The sequence below is a fragment of the Castor canadensis genome, chromosome 16 (genome assembly GCF_047511655.1).
Source record: "Castor canadensis chromosome 16, mCasCan1.hap1v2, whole genome shotgun sequence".
NCBI classification, from domain to species: domain Eukaryota; kingdom Metazoa; phylum Chordata; class Mammalia; order Rodentia; family Castoridae; genus Castor; species Castor canadensis.
This window is the reverse complement of record NC_133401.1, coordinates 60,783,863-60,805,987: the sequence shown is the minus strand read 5'-3', so window position 1 is coordinate 60,805,987 and position 22,125 is coordinate 60,783,863. Positions and strand designations below refer to the sequence as shown.

The 22,125-nt window shown below is 40.1% G+C and overlaps 1 protein-coding gene across 1 annotated transcript; it reads right to left on the bottom strand.

Annotated features, from left to right (window-relative positions):
• Positions 1-18,761: 18,761 nt before the first annotated feature.
• On the bottom strand, positions 18,762-20,348 carry LOC109677596 (melanoma inhibitory activity protein 2-like). Its single transcript, XM_074057394.1, has one exon. The coding sequence runs from the start codon at positions 20,346-20,348 to the stop codon at positions 18,762-18,764; it is 1,587 nt and encodes a 528-aa protein (XP_073913495.1).
• Between the last annotated feature and the right edge of the window lie 1,777 nt (positions 20,349-22,125).

Genomic DNA, 22,125 nt, shown 5'->3' with positions numbered 1-22,125 from the left:
AATTTGGTTTTGTTGCCAGAGCCCCAGACATTAAGACTGGATGAGGTTCCTAATGTTGACCCTCATAAAGATAAAATGACAAAAAATAGAGAGATAAGGAAAAATTACTTTATTTATAGTTTTGGTTAAACCAGAGGAGGGAGAAATTCTTAATCTGTTTTGGTCTTACCTGTAGCAGTAGTAGGATTTGTAGAAAAGATGAAAGGAAAGCCAGGAAATCTGCATACAGAGATAGCCTTTCTCCTGAGAGATGAGTATTTCCTCTGTCATCAGGGCTTTATCAGGAGACCCATTTTACTCCTAGTATGGCATTTTCTGTAGGAATTAATCCTTGGGACCCCTGTTACTGTTTCAGAGACAGGAAAGAGATTAAAAAGTAGAAACAAGTTTAAAAAGTAGATCAATCACTTTAAAGTTACTTTTCTTGTAAGTCAAGACAGACAGAGCAATTGAAAAATAACTGATAGCTAACAGCATCTCACTACAGGTTAGGTTTTTGCCAGGGTCAAAGTAGAGGTAACTTCATTATCATACTAATTCAGCTGACCTAGTTGGAATTTGGATTTTAACCCTCTCCTGATTTCTTGTATGTCCAGATACCAACTCAGTTTTTGTTTGGTGACATGAAACTGTTAAACCAAAGTTATTTGTCAGATCTCTGAAATAAAGGTATGTATTGAGTCATTACAGATGTGAACCCAAAACAACCTGTTCTGAAACAAATTTCTTCAGTTACCAGTAGCAAGTCTAGATAGTAGACTAAAAAAAAAAAGTCTAAGAGATTATTTATTGTATTATGACAAATTGGAGGAAAGAAAACATAAATTTTTACATTACACCTTCATTGACTACAGCTAAGGGGAGTGGGACCATGGGAATGAGAGCAGTTTTGGGATAAGAGGATAATCCATAAAGGGAAGAAACTGCTTCTTAATTGGTTGGGGTTTGCAACAGAATGAGGTGGTGCCTTGATGGTCAACCCCTGAGGTTTTGAGCCAAGGATGTAGACCATTTTGTAGTTGTTGATTTTGTCACAAGATCTTACCTAATTAAATATTGTTCTTCCCCTTCATTCTCCTGAAAATGACATGACCTCATTCTTTATGGTTGGATACTCTGTTGTGCATATATGCCATATTTTTAATTCATTCCTCTGTTGATAGTCACGTTGGCACAATTCTCCCTCCCTGCTTTTCTCTAGGAGCTCTGTTTCTGTCCCTAAGCGCATCATTACATTTCCCATCCTAAACTTACCTGTTTTATGTCCCATGAACTCTTATCCAATTGTCAATTAAGCATCAACCAAATCCCCCAATGAAGTGAAAAACAAGAGAATTCCCTCCTCAAAAGGCATCACTCACTGAAGATAAAATGAATAAGACTGTCTCTATGCCTAAAATTTGCAGATATCTAGGCTTCTGATAGATGGTTTTCACTCCCGTCTGGTTGAAGGAAATACCACAGCGTCATGAAGACAAATATTCATTCTGTTTGTCTAGTGCCAAAAAAACAGTAAAACTCTTCCATCTCTCATTCCCATGATATCTTCTTCTTGGACTTCTTTTCCTACTCACAGCTGCACATCTATGTTGATATCTGTTTTATTCTCATTAAATAGAAGACTGGGAGTTTCACTTCCTCTGGCTCTATACCCATAAAGGAAAGCCCTGATCCAAATTTCTATTAACAATTTCCATGACTGGTAAGCTTTAAAGAAAACATTGATCTTGATATTAAAGCTAATTCATGATTCCCTATTCAAACTCTATAAAAGAGAAGGCTACACTCAGCAAATCCCATTATAATTTGTTTCCTTTTATGGTGGAAAAAATGTCTAAAAATGTATAGTACGTTGTACTTTAGGATCATTACAAGCTGAGCTCATCCAGTCACCACAGAGATCCACTATTTATTTTAAAAATGTACAGAAGCATGAATGATACCAGGGATTCTTACGTGTGTACATTAAGATCACCAGGAGGGCACAGAGTCTGATTAGCAAGTTTCAGCTAAATCCAACAATTTGCACTTAATAAATTCCTAGGAGATGCTATTGCTGCTGGCTTGTGTCCCCTGAGACATTAGTGCCTCTGGAAAACTCTGAAAAGCACTGTCTTACCCTTTTACTCTTCCAGAATGCTCTTTATTAGGCCTTTCACTGATTAGCCACTCAATTAAAAATATTAAAGTGTTTCCTTAATGAAGTAATTAATTAGCAGACAGAAAAAGAAATTATAATTATGAACTTAAGTAAATAAAATGTCATGAAGCATTTGATGGCAAACCTTACTTCCAGGACCTAAACCATGCCTGGTTTGCACACACAGTACGACCCAGCAAAGATGAGAAAACACCAGGAAGGAAACATGACTAAATTCTCACAGCAAAGATGCAAACTTGGGTGGGCACAAGGAAGAAGAGACAAGGATAATACACATTTAGGGAAGAAGAAGAAAGAGATGACAGAACTGAACAAATTTAAACAGAAATAAATGAAATCTAAAGACTTTACAAAACAAAAAAAAGAAAGAAAAATATAAAGTTGAAGTACTCAAGGAAGAAAATGAAAATGCTGGAATAGAACACAAATTTTTAAATAAACTATTAGAAAGCATTCCTAAAATTAAAGTTTTACCTCAACAAATTTAAAGAATATTCATGTTGTCTGAGAAACTGATCTACATCAGGTCAGCACTGAGACAGTCCTTGGTAAAGCTGTGAAAGTCTAAGATACAGAATCCTTTGAGAAGATAGGTAAATGGATTAAGTCAATTGAGAGAAAAAATAAATCTGATATTTCTACAGTATTCATACTGGAATAGAAAAATTGATAGGGCTGCTTCAGGATGTGTCTAGGAAAATATTTTTGTGGAGATATATATATTCCAAAAAGTGAACAATTCAAGTCAATGTTAAATAATTCAATGTTTAGCAATGTTAAACAATATTTAACAATTCAGTGTTAAAATGGTCAAATCACTTGACTAGACATTTCTTCCTAAGAAGATGTTCAGATGGCCAATAAGCCCATGGAAATATGCTCAGCCTCACTAGTCATCAGGAAATGCAATTCTCAATCACAGTGAAAAACTACTTCACACTCAGATGGTTAATTTTTAAAAAGACCAAGCATTAATGAGGAATCTTTGTATGTTGTTGGTAAAGATGTAAAAACAATAGGACGGCTATGGAAAACAATGTATCAGTTTCTCAAAAAATTAAACATAAAGCCGGGCACCGGTGGCTCATAGCTATAATCCTAGCTTCTCAGAAGGCAGAGGATCAGGACTGCGGTTCAATGCCAGCCCAGACAAATCATTTGCAAAACTGTCTCCTGAAAAAAAACCCTCAAAAAAAAAACCCCCAAAAAACAAGGCTGGTGGAGTGGCTCAAGGTGTAGGCCCTGACTTCAAACCCCAGTACTGGAAAAATAAGTAAATAAACATGAATTACTATATGACTGACCAATTCTAATTCTGGCCATACACTCATGAGTGATGCAAGTAGGGACCAGAACAGGTATTAGCACACCAATGCTCTGAGCAGTATTGTTCACAATAGCCAAAAGTTAGAAGCAGCCTGTGTCCCTCAACAGATAACCAAAGGGAAAAAGAAGAATGAAAGTGTGGCATACACATACCCACTGCACTATTATTCATTCTCAAAAAGAAATGAATCCTAACACATGCTGTAACAGGATGAACCTTGAAAACTTCACTTTAAGTGAAACAAGCTAGCCGGAAAGAACAAGTACTGTATCATTCTAACTACATTATGCACCTAGAATAATCAAACTCATAGGAAGAGAAGGTAGGATGGGATTATCAGGGCCTGCGGGGAGAGGAAGCAGGGAATTCATGCTTTAATAGATATAGAATTTCAGGTTGGGATGATGAAAAAGCTCCTGAGATGGATAATAGTGATGGTCACACAACTACACAAATGTAACTAATACAGTGGAATTGTTCATTAAAAATGATTAAAGGGTAAATTTTGTATTATGTATATTTAACTACAATAAAAAGTTTAATCTCATGAAAGAGTTGCCATGGTGGCTGATGAAGGTGAGAAGGTCAGAGCTTGTCAAGGCATCTGGTAGACCTCCATGTGCAGAATAGAGTGGAAAACAGGTGACAAAGGAGGACCTGGACCTTTTTGGGGCCAGGGTAGCTCACTCACCTATACAGCACTACTTCCCAGAGGGTTCTAACCACTACATGGTGATAGAATATGTAAGGGAGGAATGTCAAAGTGTGGAGTATCCTGAGGTGTGGAGGCAGGGAAAAAGCCCTGTTTTCATGGGTCACAGGACAACATTGACCTGTAAAGTAAATTATTTTATCTCAATCAAAGTTTTACACCCATCAAATTTATAGAAATGTCCATATTAATCCAGAGATGATCTAAAAATCTATATGCAAAAAATTAGAAGTATGCCCAGAATTTTCCTACCAGGCCAAATGTAAACTAGTATTAAAACAGTGACAGAAGAAAATGTAATCCACATATGCCTTGAAAATGTTGAAATGTCATATTCAACACATTTTTGGGAAGGCAAAATGGAAAAAAACAATCTTACCTGATAGAGTTCATACGCTCATTTTCCTAAGTTAAATAGCTAGGAAAAAAGGATGCCAACAAAACTGACAAACCAACAGTGATAACCAAGTGTGTGTATATGAGTAAAATCAATACCCTTGACATTGTCAACTACAAATAAAATTCAGTGGTAAAGGAGATTGAGGGGGAAAGGGAATATATGCTTTTCAACATTGTTTAAAATAGAAAATTTTAATAGAGATAAAACAGAGATGAAGGTTAACATCATTAAATAATTATATCACTGTTTTCTTTTCTTTTTGAGACTAGGACTGTGCAGCAAAGATTGTCCTCTAACTTGTGATCCTCCTGCCTCCACCTCCTAAGTGCTGGGACTACAGGTGTGAATCACCATATCTTGCCTCATGAGGATTTTTTAAATTGACATATATCTCTACATATTTCCCATAAACGTACAGTATGGCAGCTTAATGCAGATATACAATGTTTAATGACAAATTCAGGGTATTTTTCATTTCTATCTCTCTAAACACTCATCATTTCTATGTGTTGGGAACATTCAGACCCTTCTAATTACCTTGAAATATATCATAGTGCTGTAACATACAGTTACTCTTCTGTACTACTGGAACAGCAGAATGAATTCATCCTATCTCTTTTGGTTCCTGTTATCTAATCTCTCTAAATCCATCATCCTTTCTATGCTTTGCAGTCTCTAGTAACCATTGTTCTCTCTTCTTCTATGAGGTAGAACTTTTTAGCTGCTTAAAGGAGTGAGAACATGGTGTATTTGTCTTTCTCTGCCTGGCTTATTTTACTTAACATAGTGTCCTCTAGTTCCAATTTCATTGCTGCAAATGTGAGGATTTCATTCATTCTTTTTATGGCTGAGTAACATTCCATTGTGTATATATATCAAATTTTCTTTAACAATTAGAAATGTTCTTGGTAATGACACCTGGGAGAAATGTTTCCTCTATGTCTTACTAAAGGTACCTCAATGTCCTTATAATATTGTTTCTTCTTATGTATTTTGGTATTATGAAGTTTGGTTTGGTAAACACAATTAGAAGGACCAAAGGAAACAGACTTGGATTAAAGCTCAGGGATTAGGTGACAGACACTCAAGAAAAGCATCAAAGAGTATCTATTTTTTAAGCAATCTTACATAAATTACATTTCTTTCATTGAAGATTTATGGAGTGTCTATGAACTCAAAGTTATACAGATACACACAAAAAGTATACTGGTCCTTCTTCTGTCAGTTAATGTCAAACTCGAGCCACTTACAGTGGAAAGTATTGACATCTTTAGGAGCTTAGAACACAAGAACAAAATAGATACATGCTGAATAGGGTATCCCCACATCCAGAGACTGGTAACCAGCCAGGGCAGTGAGGTAAGGGCAAGCCTAATTTCCTAAAAACTTCCACACGTGCTTTCTATTATAATAATGTTTCATGTAAGAAGCCACGGGAACAATCTAAACCTTCAAGTTTTTAAGCCAAATGTGACCAAATTCTCCCTTGGGCCATGAAATGTATCGAGAAAGTTCCACAGAATGTTTAATCCAAGCAATATAATTCCCTTTTAGAAATTCAGCGAGGCTCGTTGCAAATTGCACAAGTGGCCCTAGAGCCAAGGGTATTACAATGCATGGTAGCTGGGTGCTGCTGGATCATACCTGTAATCCTAGCTGATGTGGAGGCTGAGCTCAGGAGGATCCCACATGCAGGCCAGCCCCGGAAAAAATTTGCAAGACTCAATCTCAATGTGAAGAAGGTGGGTGCAGAGGCATACACCTGTCAACTGCGGTATGCTGGGAAGCATGAACAGAGATAGCAGTTAAGGTCAAGCTCCAAAAAAGCCACAGCATAAATGTGGCAGGGCTGGTTCAAGTGGTAGAGCATCTACCTAGCAAGCATGAAGCCCTGAGTTCAAACCCCAGTTCCACTAAGAAAACAAAAATGAAAAGGTTACTTATCAAAAAGGGTGTATCTTAGTACTCATGCCCATTAGACCACTTGAGGCTGGATTAGCCTCTGTGTGTGACTCCACTGTTGAATATGTAGAATAAAAAAAAAAAGAATATGTAGAATAGGTAGGGGTCCCAGGAAATTCCACAGGAAGTCCACACAGTAACCACTTAACTTCTGAAACAGCTTTGCATACAAGTTCATCAAACTGTTTCAAAGTGAAGAGAAAAATATTCTGTTTTCTTGGAGCATTCCTATTGACCTAAGAGGTGGGGAGAGAATTAAGGAAGAGAGAAGAAGGGCAGGACACACCTACATGGGAATTGCTGGTTGCGCTTGATGCTAATAAGGTGAACATAGTAGCTCTGCAATCAGCCAATGAGCACAGTGCCCTTCATGCACCTAATTAGCATGTAAACTGAGCTACTCCCAGAACTATATCTAAAGTAGACTCTGCTACTTACTGGCAACCTATTCAGAACCCCTCCCTTCCTGTGGGAGCTTTTGCTCTTCTGCTTAATTTTTACATTCACCCTTTGTTGTCTGTGAAGTTCACCAGAACTCCCTCTAGTTAAAACATTGTAACACTTAAGCCAGCCAGTTGAGTGGAGGCTTTAGGTCCTGCACAAACTCCTTGATCACTGACATGGAGCCTCTGGTAGGGAGATACTGACCCTGACCATTCTCTGAAGGCAAGAGTTGCCTCTGATCATCCCTGAGTGAAGGACTTGTGCCTTATCATCCCAAGGGTGGCTGAGTGTTGTCCTTGATTGTCCCTTCACGGCTCTTGTTCCACTCTTGCCTTCAGGCCCCACTCATGTCTGTCTACCCAACAGTAACACTTTCAAGTCCATAGGAGAAATAACTGGAGATCTTGGTCTTCTCTTTCTACCTGGCTCTAAAAACTACCTGTCATGAAGGCCAGAATACTAACATCCACCTGTCAAGTAACTCTGTGACTTTTCTTCATGACAAATCCACCAATCCCTCCCGACCCTCACAGATTCACAGTCCATATTAACCCTGTTCCTTCAGGAGCACTGTCTAGCTTTTCCTAGACCTGCCCTGTCTAGTGTGACTGACATGAATCAGGGAAAAACTAGTTTCACATCTCAGCAGTTTTCCCCTTAATTTAGTGATTTAACTTTCTTCCTCGTAGGCACCTCTCTGTCCCCATGATATGTACATCCTCTAACCAATTCCCACAAAATCATCCACCCCAGCAATCAGGACAACTCACATATGATTTCCTGGTTTTTCTTCTCCCTTTTCCTCAGGCCTTTGATATCCCAGGGATCACATCTCCTTTCCTTCCTGCTTAACATCATGGATTCTTCCAGAGGTACTATACTCACAATGGTTTCCCTGACCCACTTACCCTGCCTAGGGTGATTTTTTAGTCTTGGATAAACAACTTGAAATTACTCCTCCAGTTTTTTTTTCTATTTGAAATTGCTCTTTATTCATCATTGAATCCCTTCAACACTGAAAAAAAAATGCAGTTGCCATAGCTATCTACATTTCCTCTTCTGCTGGCAGCAAGGCATGGGGACGCAGCACAGCCATTGACAACCACCTGTAATCAGCAGACCAAGAGCTGTTTGCTAAGGATAGGTCTTTGTTTTGTTGGCAGAACTAGGGTTTGAACTCAGGGCTTTATACTTGCTGGGCAGGAGCTCTGCAACTGAGCCGTGTCTCCAGCAATTTTGCCTTAGTTAATTTTTAGATAAATTGAGGGAAAGCCTCCTACATATGCCTTGTACATTGTTGTATTAGAGGTGTGAACCACCACACCCAGCCTATTGCTGAGAATGTGGGTCTCTAGCATTTTGCCTGGGCTTATCTCAAACAGCATTCCTCCTGATCTCCACCTCCTGAGTAGCTAGGATTACAGGGGTGCTCCACCATAGGAAACCATCTTAATGACAGATAATGTGCTGAGGACGCATTACTTGGAAGATCTATCTAGCACACATATGTTCCACAATCTAAGAAAAAAGTCACAGATAAAATCATCAGGTTATACTATGGCTCTTGTTTGAACACTTGCCCATGGCTATTTGTCAACTAATGATACTTCATTGAAGTATAACATAAAGAAAAACAACTTAAGTTTGCTTGAAAAACTAAACTTATGGTGTTTTGTTACTCAGCATGGGTACTGGTCAGGAATAAAGAACTGGATTCTTTGGATGGAGCTGCTCTTCACATGGATCCCTTTGTGTCCCTTCAATTTCACCCAGGCTACAGGAAGCAGAGATTCCCTTAAATCTCAAGTGCCTACAGTTGCTGTAACACCTTAGGGACATCAAGACATAATTAATGGTAGGATTGCAAGTGGAAGCCAGGACTTCTGATTCCTAATCCTGATCAGTTCCAGTCCAGATGGCTGAGTCTCCAGAATGCCAAGCCTCTTTCCTGTTCTGTGTGTGAAGAGTAAACATCAACAGGCTCATATCCTACCTTCTCTGTCTTGAAATCCAGACAGTGCTCATCTGGATCTCCAGTGCTCACATTAAATAGCCCTTGCTTCACAGGCCTTCTCAGCTGGTACTGCTCTCCTTTCTCAATCCCCTCCACTTTCTGAAGTCACAGGTCCTCATTGTCCTCCCCATTACCTGCTTCCAAACTTCATCTGGCTACTTGCTAATTCTGACCTCCATTCCACCTTCAGCATCATGGCAGGAGGTGTCTCAGTCCTGTACTCTCAACTCCTTCCTCTCTGTGCATCTCTACCCTAAACACAGACTCCTTTAATCCTCCTAACACACTGATTGTATCTGTCAACCAAGTCTCATAGAAAACATGGAAGAGGCCAAGATATTCCAAATATCCTTCTCTTGAAATAGAAAGCCAAACACAATTTGACCATAAGCTGTGTTCACAGCTTTCTTTCTCACCAGCTTCAATGGTGCTGTCTCCCATCACAGTTCGCTTTGTCTAAATTCTCTCCCTCTATCTTTTCCTCATTCTCTGCTACAAGACACCCATGATTCTACAAAACCCTAATAATTGTGCATTTGTACCAACTTCTTCATATATCATAGTCTACAGACTTGCACAGCACACCTCACAGGGCTTCTGCAGTGTGTGGACTCCCACCACAACCTAGTACCTATGCGAACATGACTGCGTATGACAAATCATGTGTTCTTATCTCTTCAGGTTTATTTTAGCAGCAGTTCTGTGAAAATAGTTGAGATAAACTAACATGGACTAAACTATATGACTATTTTGTTCTCCTCATACTCTTCCTTCCTGTGTCACCCATTTTTATCCATAGCGCATCCCCTCATTACCTCACACACTGTTTGGAGAATGAACCATAGCTTACATGTGCACACCTTCTCTAAAAGCTCAGTAAACCTGGGATTCTCCTACACGATCAGGTATGGAACAGCAGATTTATCCTGAGAAGCTCCAGCAAGGGTGTCCTTGGTTGGCAGGTGGAAGTACTCGTCTTACCTATTACAGTCCTTTCAAAGTTCCTATCCTTCATGTAGGTCACACAGTGTCTCTGAACAGGTGGGGAAGTCACAGAACCCCTAATCACGTCAGGTAGTCACAGAGTTTTCATTCAGCTCCAAGAGGCAGAGGTGAAGGCCCTAGTGCCAGAATCTAGAGAAAGGAATTCAGACCAGTGAGAAAAGACAGGAGTCTACTAGAACTGTGTGATCCTTTCCCAACTTGCCAATTTTTGGCCTAATGACTGGTGGAGTGATAGCCCATGCAGCCCTAGCCAGAAGTATATACGGTTTCGGAAGGTAAGTCAGATAATGCACGGGGAATATCCTTATACACATTAATCACCTAAGCACCTTCAGATATTATTCAGTCAGTGCCTGAAAGTAATGCCTCATCAATTAACTACACCAGAAAAGGAAAAAGATGGCAGCAAATGGTACAGTGGCCCTGTCATGGACAGTATCAGTCAGGTAAATGCAGATCCTATATCCCCAAAGTCACCAAAGCAGGAACTTATCTTTCAGACAGTGACTTGCTCAATTTTGGTTCAAATAACCCCACATCGGTCTACAAAAAAGACCTCAGGGTCATCTAAGTCCCAAATCCATAGAGCTTTTGAAGAGAGCGCATAAGGACACAGACTGCTTTGGAGAAAGGTGGGTGTCCATCCCTGAAGACCACATAGTGGGAGCATCGTAACTTCCAACCAGGGTCTCTATGGGTGACAGGTGGAAGTAGTTATCTTACCTACCACAGCCCCTGCCAAAGTTCCTTGGCACCAACTGGGACAGTCAGAGAGTACACAACCACTTGGGGCAGTAGCACAGCGTCCTATCAGGTGGGGCAGTTACAGAGCCTCCCATCAAGTCCTAGAGGCAAAGGCAAAGGCTCCAGTGCCAAAATCTAGAGAGAGGAATTCAGACCAGCTCAGGCAGCTGGGTACACTAGGGACAAATGGAATGGGACAGTTACTCAGTCACTGCCACCACCTGGATGTGAGAGGAGTCAGTTCACATCTCCTGTCACATGGTGTGGTGATCTCTTCTCAGAGTGAGGTGGGGTTGGTATCCCAGGTTGCATTGCTCAGTGTTCTGCAAGATATCGGATGTGGTTCTGAATAAAGGCTGCAGAAGCCCTACAGTAACAACCCTCTGACCTCCATTTTACCAGGAATGAACCAGACACTAAATACACCCTCTCCTTGATCCTCACCATTGACTCTCCCCTGGATATATAATATGCTTTGAATAAATCTACCCCTGCGATTCCTCTTAAAAACACATTTTAAAAACATGTTTTACTCTCTTGCAATCCCCACAGTGTCTTCCTTCATAAGCAGGCACCGCTGAGATGCCTAATGAATTTCTAACACGTCTCAGTTCTTTTGGCTTCTCCTTGGCTTTGAACAAGCTAACTGTAAGTCTAGTGTTTTCTGGAATGCAGTGGTGTTGCCAGAGGCCAGGGTCTGGTTTGTGTCCTCTGGTGGCCCAACAGGGACTGCTGGATGATGAGTAATGGCATGAAAACCTCCTCATTTTTCCAGGTCACCAGCTTGAATTTCAATGGAAGTAGTTGCAGGGGTCCTTTAAAAAACTGAACTCCATGGTTCAGATGAAATCCACACTAAAAAAGCACAGTTACAACACACATTCCCTACAGGTCACTGTCATTCTAGGAGATCCAGATCCATCAAGAAATTTCTATTATTTAAAATTCATATATGTCCTTAAAATTTATCATAACAAGACCAAAATCAATCTAGAAAAATCCCATTACAGGAAAGCATGGTAGTGTACACCTGTGATCTTGAGAGTGAGGCAGAAGGATCCTGAATTCAAGTAGCCTGTGTAAGAGAGAGAGAGAGAGAAAGAGAGAGAGAGAGAGAGAGAGAGAGAAAATACCGAAATGAACTCTAGCCACACTTCCCAACAGTACCACCCTGAAGACAAACCCTTCACACGTGGTACTTTAGAAGATCTTCCACATCCAACTATGCAAACTACAGTGGGGACAAAGCAAATAAGCCTTGAGGCCAGGTCTGGCTAACAGGAGCCGCTTTGCCCCTTCTGGTCTGCAGTGGTCACAGGTCCTAGGTTACATGGAGATTACCCATGCCATCCTCCTCAAGTGCACACTCAAGGAAATTCCTGTAACAGGTGACACTGGATTTGCCCACACTGACAATGACTCAACACAGTCATCTCTCTACTGCACTCACATAAACCTGCTTCAAGTGCACATTTTTGTTCTTTTTGCTTTTCTTTGCAGTACCGGGGATCAAATCCAGGGTTCACACACTCTAGGCAAGCACTCCCCCATGGATCTACATCCCAGCCTTGCCAATTTTATTTCAGAAATGCACTCCTTAGTCACAGTCACATCTCTCATGAGATACCATGTCTGTACTTCATACTGGCAGGTTTTGCTGTGCAATACCTCTTTGAATGTTCATGCTCTCATTTGAATAATTTCTTGAGACATTGAGAACTAAGAAAAATTTAAAACACTGTGCAACGCTGACAAAAACATACTTAGACGCCTGATCTGCCCTGAGGACCACCAGGAAGGAACCCGTGCTTCTGGTGTGAACAGTAGTGAGGACTCTGCTTCAGCAAGCATGAGACCCGGCAGACAGAAACGGCACACTAAGTGACATTCAACCAGAAACACCACACCCCCCATCCTCACATTACTGAAACCTCAGTCTGAAGGTGAAGGGTGCTGGAGTATTTAGGGCCTGAAACAAAATTACACTCCAAAGAATCCAAACAGCAATATGCCTGTGCAGGGTGGGGAGAGAATGAGAACTGCATTAAATTGCCCATAAACACTCACAGCTGGTTTTGTGCCTTCATCCATGCAGAGATGTGTAACACCAGTGAGCTCTGTACCCAAACATCATCTTACCTCACATGGTGCTGGAGACAGACAAACTGGGGATGTCCCTCAGACACACACAGCTCACTGTTTACCCCTTTGTAATGGGGAGAACAATCTCACACAGCCCACTCGTTGGCCTGGCCGCTGCTGCCCATACACAATTCCCTGATGGGCAAATCAAACACTGGGGTCTCTCCGTCCTCCCAGCGTGCCCAGGGCAGGCAGCCCAGGTGCCTCATCTCAGATGACCACAAACCTGGGCTCACACCCCCACAAGGTCACCGTGCCAACAGGAAGGCCTCTGTCATTTTGTGACCCCATTTAACCCATGCATTCTCCTTCATCAAATTAACAGATCACCTGTATGTGCTGGCTGTGTGGCCAGGCCACTGACCACAGCAGACAAGCTCTGGCCTTAATGGGAGACAAAGAGTTAGCCAAGGTTACTTCAGAAGAAAACAGACCTGGGAGGCTGAGGAAGTGGCCCTGAGCAGGGAGCTGAGGGAGGGAGAGGCCTTCATAAATCAGGAGTCAAAGTGGCCTGTTAGTGCCATGGGAAGAAGTCTTGGACACACACAGTGAGTTCATGACCAGAAAGAAAGCTGTGGAGTTCAGTGCAGAACAAGTGAAGGGGGAAAAGAGACTGATGTACTGAGCTCAGGCTTGATGCCACTGTGCCTTCTAAGCCAGGACCTCATTTTCCTTTCTTCCACCTCCACTAGAGTAGGGCTGGGAGAGAAAGGGGACTTCTTAAGATCGTTAGTGTCCTGTGAAACAAACCACGATGCTGGCTCTAAACCCAGCCCTGTCAATAATCACATTAAATATACATGGGGTCAACTATAAAATTAGAAGGCAGAGACTGTGGGTATGGATTTAAAACAGCCAGACACAACTGCATCATGCATATAGGAGAAGGGAAGAAAATAATCAAGACACAAAGAGCTGAAAGGAGAAAGAAAGAAAACAGAAAGCAAAGAAAGACAACACTGCCATTGCAGTATCAAAGCAGACCTCAGGACAAAGGGCACAAACATAGAGAAGTATTTCCTGGTGATCAAAGGGTTGGTTTACCAGGCAGTATCACCAATGGTTATCACACAGAACTCTGAAACATACAACTTGAAAATACACTAACTAAAAATGGAAACACAAGTCTGCACTCACAGCTGGAGACTCCATATCATGTTCAGAGAGCAGCTGAACAAACCCAGCGAGACTGTCCACGACCACCAGCCACGTGACCTGGATACCATCGGTAAGGCATTCCCGTGACCTCCACAGGCCACACATTCTTCTCAAATGCTCGGGAACAGTTGGTAAGTAAGTTGGACTATATGCAGTTCAGAACCAAATTTTGATCCATTTCAAAAGGCTGAAACACACAGGCACATTCTCTGAGCACAAGAGAATTCAACTAGAAATCACTACGCAGTAAGTCACCTGGAAAAGCCTCAGACTTGGGAAGTCAATGAACCAGCCTCCTCCCCTACCCATCAAGGGAGTTAAGTAGGTAACACCCCACACCAATGCCTCTCAGAGGGACAGGTGGGCAGTCTCCCCACAACAGGGTCTGAGCCCAAACCCCATGTACAGGAGTGCCAAGGAGACACCTGCTCCAGGTTCCTCCCAGACAACGCACTTGGGAAAGCATTTCAGGACATGCAGAGGGGCTGTGTGAGATGTTGGGAAGACCAGGCCCTGCCAGGGGAACTGCACCCACCCATGCCCAACCTCACTCAGAACAAACCTGGCTGGCTCCACAGCCCACCAGCTGCCTCACTCTGGGGCCATTCCAGCCAGGGCAGAGAGGGACTACGTACACCACAGCAGTCAGAACATGACCTCAAGAATCGGACAGTCCTCAGTTAAAATCCACCACAAATCATCATTGGCTGGCAGTCAAAGATATGTAAAGCATGTTAGTGAGTGGACAAGAGCTAGAAAGCATCAGCAAAACGAGGACTCAGCTAGAAAGGACAGAACAGCTCCTTCTGTGGGGGTGAATCATGGGATCTGACAATTGAGAAATGGGGAGGGCAATCGCCCTCACTCCACATGAAGACATTTGTTGCTAATTTTTTCCTCAAAGGAATGGACATTCACTCTTCTCAGTCCTGCATGACAGATGTACCTGGTATGAGCAGGACTGTGAGGTTTGGTGCACTGACCACATGCACTGAGCTGAAGGAAGCAGATGTGTGAGCATCAGGGTTCATGCCTGTGATGTCAGTGTAGCCTGGATTTGAAATCTGAAATAAACTTCCCCATGCACCAAGAAGAGGAGCAAAAGCAAATATGAATGCTACATTTTTATACAATAGAATTTTTAAAGCAGGTTACACACTACTAGATTAGTTCCTAAATTCAATGCTGTGAGGGAGCTCTACTTTCAGACATGGAAAACACTCAATTATCACATCCACGGATTTCTTTGTGTTGACTTACTTCAAATTACCCAGATACTGAGTGGTGGGTCAGGATTTGAATCTAATCTGTTTTACTCCAAACCTTACCCATCTTCAACCACCCCAAGAATCCACATTTTTATATTGATTAGTTCAAGGCAGTAAACCACAGGAAATGAATGTATTTACTTCTCTGTATCCATGAATATCAAGGTATAAATAATACAATCATGCGTATAATCCAGTAGAGAAAAGGACTTTTTTGAACACACAGACAGAATTTAATAAAACAGTTTGGGCTTCCCGTGCTATCCAGAAGTAATAGGCACATCTCCTATTATAGCAATTTTAAGAGGCAACTGGGATTGCTGGGCACAGCCATGGCCTTTCAACTCCTGCTTTGTAGGAGGGAGCCTGCATTTCCCTGGGAACCTGCACTCCTTCGAGTCTCACTGGAGCTTCTCATCAGGACAGTGGCTAATTGATCATCTGAGATGGTGGTTCTCTACAACCACGGCAGAGCTAGGCACCTTCTATTGCCAATCTGACAGAGGTAGTCCAAGGTGACTTCCCTGCATGTAGAATAATAAGAGCGCCTTTCCCTTTTCTTTTTTTTTACATCATTATTTTAAAAATAAATTTATTGTGTATATTTGAGGTTGAAATATGGGATTCATAAAGATAACAGTCATCACTATCGTGAAGCACATTAACGTGTTATCATTTCACGGGATAATCCTCATCTCACTGTCGTGATCCCAAGTGCTGAATAAACTCCACCCCTAAACAAATTACCTAACACAATCCAACTTCGCCTCTACAGTCCTCATTTCTACATTAGATCTGTTCTTCATTCCACTCATGCTCTAGTGTATCCTTGACTCACACCTCCCTATTTTCTCCATATTCTCTGCACATTACCAACACTGTTTCCTTCTTCATCTCTGTAATACTTTAAAAAATTCTGCACATGTGAGATAATGCAATAAATGTCAACATCTGAGTTATTTTACATAGTGTTATGTTCTCCTGGTCCATTCCCTTGTCTGGGATGAAATTTGAGTAGGTCTCACAACTTTATCTTTATTTCATCACTTATATATAATAGAAAGACCTGTGTACACTTTAAAGTCACAAACACGGGATCATGTCAAAAATTACCTGTGACCAAGAAATTATGGATAAGGTAAGCCATAACTGCAATGAAATTCCTTTGGATTCTGAGTGTGAAAATCTTTCCCACACTCTACTAGAAGTATATTCACTTTCATTGCTATATAGAATTTCACTGGCATCAACATTCATCATTACATTTGAAGAATAAACTACCGTATTGTTTCTTCAGACTCTGTGGCAATAAACATATTTGTACCTAGCTGTTCTGCCTGTGTGCAGGAGTTTCTCCACGGATTATCACAGAGTAAAGTCCTGGCTCAGAGGGAATGAGATCCTTTAACATTGAAAGATAAAGTTTCTATCGCTTGTTTTATTCCTAAAAATGGGGAAATAGGCAAACAAACCTTAAATGTTTGCTAATCGAGTGGGTGTGAAATTTTATCTCATCCTTAGTGTTTCACTGACTTTCAGCAAGGATGATGAGGATGATGATCTGCTTACATTGTTTATTTTCCAATTTTATTTTGGACTCACATACTCATTTTTAAAATTTTTACTAGAGTGTTTGTTCTTTTGTAAAAGATCTAAGCATGCACTTTACATTCTGCTTACTTTACCCTTTATTGGTTATGTACATTTTAAGTACCTCCTAATCTCTAGCTTGATTTTCACTACTCATGAGGAATGTGTGTGCTTGCATGTATGCACATAGGTATTAACACTAATCCTTTCCTTAATGGTCTGAATTTTATCAATGCATGTATCTTCAAGGTAAGTCCATGAAAATGTCCTCTATGTTTTCCAGAAATTCATTTAGTCTTGACTCGACTTAATTTTTTTTTACTGTGAAAAAATATTTTATTATCCCATTGGACTACAATTACAGTACATAAACTTTTGGCATAAAGACACAAAGCTTTTGGAGTTTGAAAGACCCCAATGCAAGATTAATTCATGAAACTCCGATGACTTATATAATAGTGTATTAAATAATCAATTTAAAATACTTCAACTACCTAGGAGGAAAAGAGAATATATTATCTAAAAAAATAAGTTCATATTTAAATCATAAATTTATAAAATATTATCCTGAGAATGAAATGTTATTAAACTTCAATATGATGTAAAGTATAATGATTAAATAACAATAGTTAATTTAAACTGAAAATGAGACGTCAAAATTACTTTGAAAAGAGGCCTTACTTTCACAGTGTTCTAAAATTATAGTAAAGACATTGTTTTGGCATAAAGACACAGACTTTGGAGTTTAAAATACAGACACTGCAAGATGATATATATAAAACTGCAAATATTATTTATGTATTTGTGGATTAAATAGTCAAGAAGGTTATAGAATCTGGACCAAAACTGAAAATAAAATACAATATCTAAATAAAATAGATGGAATTTAAGAGATAAGATTCCCATTTAAATCATCTATTTATAAAATACCATCCTCATCATTATCATTCTATTAAGGTCCAACTTCAGATAGTTACTAAGTAACAGTAGTAACTGAAACTGAAAACGACAGAAGTCAAAAGGAGTTTGAAAGAGATCGTACTTTCCTGTTGGTCTACAAATATGCTAAATACATTTTTGGGCATAAAGGCACAACCTTTGGAGTTTAAACAGCCCAGTGCATGGTTAAATAGATAAAACTCGAAGTATTACTGATGTAATAGTGCCTTAAAAAATCAAATTCAAATCGATATACTATCTAGAGTATAATGCAAAAGGAACAAAATAGCTAAATAAAATAGAATGGAATAAAATAATATTCCTATTTTAATCATCTACTTATAAAATTTTATTCTGATAGTTATAATTCTATTTTAATTTGAGATAAAGTGCAATGACTAACAGTAGTAATTTTAACTGAAAACGTGAGAGAAGTGAAAAGAATCTAAAGAGACCTTACTTTTACAGTCTATCATTGTACTAAATGTATTTTAGGTCTAAATACATAAACTGTGGAATTGAAAAGCTCCATTGCAAGATTTCCTACATAAAACTCCAATTCTTGTTTATGTAATTATAGATTAAATAATCAAATGAAAACTTATCTAGAACAAAATGAAAACAAAACATACTATCTAAATAAAACAGAATGGAAATAATATAAGAATCCTATTTAAATCACCTACTCATAAAATACTATCCGGAGTATTAAGCTTCTATTAAATCTTACATTGAAGGTAAATAATGACACATAAGAGCAGTTCTTTTACATAAAAACAAGAGAGAAGTCAAAGTTATGCAGAGATGAAAACACTGCCAAGTCTCTTCTTGTCGTTCTACAGGTTCAGCTGCAGGATCATCTGAAGGTGGAATTGACCCTGAAGAAAACTCACTTCTACTTCAAGAATGTGGCTACAGCAGGGGAATATGCAGCTCTTGGGGGAAGACAAGTGGGGAAACCCCTCGGTGAATGGACATTTCTCATTGGAACTGGGGGATATGGTGGGCCACGGAAATCCCTTGGGACAAAATACTGTCCGGGGCTTGGATGCACTGGGAAGAATGGACCTGGGACAGGAGGGACAAAACCTGGACACACTACTTTACTTTCCATAGGCAGAGATGAAACAGGCACATATGAAGTATGTCTCTGTGGAGGAAGAGCTGGATCAGTACACGGGTGATCTGATGGAGGGAAAATCATTCTTCCATCCTGTTTGCATGGAGGAGACAGGGATCCAGTCTCAGGAGGTGCTCTACGAGGGACAGTCACCCTGTCATTGCTTGATTGTCTTCTTTCATTGCTAATGTGATGCTCTACAGGATTCTCTGGTCTTCTGGAGCCTTGTTCTCCCTGAGGAAGAAAAGGTGGAGGTCTGAATTGACCTTCCAAGAAAACTGGAGACAGGAAAGCTTTCCTTTCTGATGATGGTTCACCCAATGGTGAGGGATCACGTGGAAAATGCTCTCTGATATATGCTGCGTTTGAAATACCAAATTTCTCTAAATGTTCAAATTCCAAGTACATTTTCAGTAACTTTTTACTCTTGCTAGCATTGACTTTCCTAAAATACTTGAGCTGTTTTTCAGCAGCCTGGGCTTTCAAGGAGTTAAAATAAGCTTTTTGATCATAGGAAACAATCTGCTCTTGATAATAATGATTGGTTCTCTCCAATTTTTCTTCGAGCTCTCTGGCTGTATTTTTATAGGTCTGCAGGTCTTCAGCCGCCTGTCTCATCTTTTCTTCTGCTTTGGAAACTTTCTTCTCTATGTCTCGCTGGTAATGATCCTCTGCCATAAATTTCATGTAGAATTTCACTCCATTCTCCTCATACAGTTCTTTAATTTTCTTAATATTCTGCCAAAGTTTCTTATTTTCAACTTCCAACTGGGTATTTTCACACTGTAAAATTTCATGTTCACACTGGACATTTTTAATATGCTGTGTAAGATCTTCACTTGCTCTCTTGACGTCACACAACTGTGTATAAACTTTGTTCCTTTCTTGTTCTAAGGTTTTTAAAGAACCATCTAACTTCACAGCATACATCAGCTTTCTCAAGGCTTCTTCTGTCTGGTTATCTAAGAGAGTGCCATTTCCTGATCCACTCTTCATTGCTGATGGCAAGTGCCCGTTATCTGTCACATATTCTTGAAGAATAGGCCAGACTTTCATCTTTAGCAAGCATTCAGTTAGAGACCTGATGTGATCTTCCTTGGTACTTAGAAGTTGTTCTGCATGTGCCACAGAGTCTTCCCCCTTAATTTTCTGTTTATTAAGTTCACTCACTTGTTCTTTGCATGCTTCAGCTTCTCGTAAAAGTTGCTTACAGCTTTCTTGAAGTTTGGAGTTTTCCTTCCAAACATCTGTTGTTGAGTCCTTAAGATGTGCTTCATTGACCTGAAGGAGTCTTAAGGTTATTTTGGCTTTAGCTACTTTGGATTTGAGAACTTTTGACTCATCCTCCAGGCAATGTATCATTTTTGACATTTCCACATTCAATTCAACTTGTTGAGTGTTTAGATTTCTCTTCTATCAGCTGGTTTCCTAGAAGGAGAACTTCCTCCAGTTTCGACTTGGATATTTCCACCTTTGTGGAGGCTGCCTCAAAAGGGTGTCTTTCTACTGATCTAGCGTCCTTTAACGATGACTGCAAGCCATCGTGCTCTTTCTGAAGAAGGCTAAGTTTGTCAAGTAACTTACATTTTTCCTCAATTAGTCCAGAAAGCTTCACAGCAAGATGTTTTTCTCTTCTTGCGTAAAGTCGGCTTCGAACGGATTGAAAACTTCTCCACAAAAATCAGTAGAACAGAAAAAAGTCCAATAATAGCTACACATATCACTAGCTCCCATGGAAAATCATAGGGCTTTGGTCTCAGTTCTTCAGGATCTGTTGTCACAAGCCTGGAAAATTCCTTTAGGACCAGCATCGAGTACATCTGAAGGACAGTCTTGGGCCCATCCATGGCTCCAAGGCTGCTTTGGCTGTTGCCAAGGCCTGGCTGAGCCTCAGCAGACAACACTCAAAGTTCTGCCTGGAACCCTCACAGTGGAGCAGACCATTTCAGAGCTGACTCGGGGGTGGCAGGGGAGGATTTGTTAATGGGCTGTTCCCTCAGCTCAGAGGGGGAAGCTTTACATGGTATTGGTCTGACCTTTTCCAGGAGGGCCCACGTTCTTATGTAAAATGAAGAAAGATTTCCCATGTATCCTAAAGCTCATCTGGGAACCCTCATAGATAGAGTCTAAGAAAAATTCTATTCTTTCTCTTGTGTTTGTGCGTGTGTGTGTGTATGTGTGTGTGTGTGTGTGTGTGTGTGTGTGTGTGTGTGTGTAGGGGGACCTATTGTTTTTCTGAATACAGACTCAGAATTTCTTTTAGACATGTCACAATTTATTCATATTTAACACACCAGTCTTAATTCCCATTGCTTGAAAGCACAATTCCTTCACAGAGGAATGGACAGACTTTCCTTTTTCTTTTTTCCCTTTCATATTTTCTATTTTTTTCCATTTTATATTGAATATTGAAGTCTTACAATTCCACTTTCTTTTACTTTTATCTACTTATTTATTTTATTATTGTTGTACTGGAGTACACTGTGACATTTACAAAGGTTCTCAATATATTACAGTTGTATTCAACTTGGTTTTTCTTTCCTTTTGGATAATTTCTCTGTCTCTGTCTCTGTCTCTTTCTCTCTCCCTGTTTTGCAGTACTGGGGTTTTAAGTCAGGGGCTCAAGTTTGCTAGGAAGGTGCTCTACCACTTTACCCCTCTCCCCCCACAGTACCACAAAAATCTCTTCTCACAGCAACATTTACTGGAATACCAGGATTCCCCAAAGATCTGGCTTTGTGACTTATCAAATTTCAATATATGCGTGGATCTGTTTCTAGTGGTTCTTGCTTCTGCTCTTCCATTTTCTCTCCCTATGTGAACACCTTCTGTTTTGAATCCATACATCTACAATATGTTCGAGTTTTGCAGCCTAATTCTGTAGTTATGACCTATTTCTTTTTCAAAAATGTTTTTCTCCTTTTTCATCTTTGTTTCTTTAAAATTCTATGAAAAATTCTGTTGGAATTTTATTACACATACATCAGAGAACAATTTGAATTAGTTCAGGGTAAAATATATGTTTCTTGTGGCAGAGAATCGTCATTATTCATGAATATGGTAGACCTCTACAATCTTTCAGGTAGTATTTTATTTTCTGCATTAATATTTACAATGACAATGGAGTCATGCTAACCTT

Bases quoted from the DNA above. Each gene is read 5' to 3' on its own strand.
- LOC109677596 (XM_074057394.1), bottom strand. From the start codon at position 20,348: ATGATACATTGCCTGGAGGATGAGTCAAAAGTTCTCAAATCCAAAGTA.